We start from the raw sequence: 996 nt of genomic DNA, 5'->3' as shown, positions 1-996 counted from the left end.
CCCCCCCCGGCAGGAGCGATGCCGGGTATCCCAGCGGGACGCTCTACACCTCCGTCAACCCTGAGTACTTCAGTGCCTCGGAGGGTACGTGGGGACGGGCGGGGACGTCCCCGTGGGGTCTGCGGGTCTGCTGTCCCCTTCCCTTACTGGGAATGGGAATGGGGTGGGATGAGGTTGAGGATGGAGACGGGCTGAGGCTGGGTAGAGGATGGGAATGGGATGGAGATGAGGATGGGATAAAGATGGGGAGGGGATGAGATGGAATTGGAGTGGGATGGTGATGGGATGGGGATGGGATTGGAATGGGGATGAGAATGAGGAGATGGGGATGGGGATGAGGATGGGAATGGGATAGGATGAGGATAGGATGGAGGTGGGGATGGGGACAAGGATGAGGATGGAATGGAGATGGAGATTGGGATGGGAAGGGGATGAGGATGGGGATAAGGATAGGAATGGCATGGAGATGGGGACGAGGATGGTGATGGGATGGGAATGGGATGGAGATGAGGATGGGATGGGGATGGAGATTGAGATGGGGAGGGGAGGGTACAAGGATGGAGATGGAGATGGGGATGAGGACGGGGATGGGATAAAGATGGGGATGGGATAAGGATGGGGATGGGATGGAGATGGGGATGAGGACAAGGATGCTGATGGGATGGGGATGGAGATGGTGACAGGGATGGGAATGGTGACGGTGATGGGATGGTCCCCCCTCACCCTGCAGTGTACGTGCCCGACGAGTGGGAGGTGTCACGGGAGAAGATCACGGTGATCCGGGAGCTGGGACAGGGCTCCTTCGGGATGGTGTACGAGGGGCTGGCGCTGGGGCTGGTGGCTGAGGGCGAGGAGACCAAGGTGGCCCTGAAGACGGTCAACGAGTTGGCCACCATGCGGGAGCGCATCGAGTTCCTCAACGAGGCCTCTGTCATGAAAGCCTTCAAGTGCCACCACGTGGTAGGTGGGCGGCCAAGGAGGAGGGAGGGGGCATGG

General features: G+C 60.0%; 1 protein-coding gene across 1 annotated transcript; it reads left to right on the top strand.

The window, feature by feature from the left end:
- Positions 1–65: 65 nt before the first annotated feature.
- LOC104157417 (insulin-like growth factor 1 receptor) lies at positions 66–960 on the top strand (the record flags this gene model as incomplete). The annotated part of the gene is made up of 2 exons (XM_009694736.1): positions 66–84; positions 731–960. Coding segments are annotated over 2 exons (249 nt in total), but the record flags the coding sequence as incomplete, so codon positions are not given.
- Between the last annotated feature and the right edge of the window lie 36 nt (positions 961–996).

This window comes from Cariama cristata, unplaced genomic scaffold (genome assembly GCF_000690535.1).
Source record: "Cariama cristata isolate BGI_N322 unplaced genomic scaffold, ASM69053v1 scaffold35070, whole genome shotgun sequence".
In the NCBI taxonomy this organism is placed as follows: Eukaryota; Metazoa; Chordata; class Aves; order Cariamiformes; family Cariamidae; genus Cariama; species Cariama cristata.
This window is presented reverse-complemented; position numbering and strand designations above follow the sequence as displayed.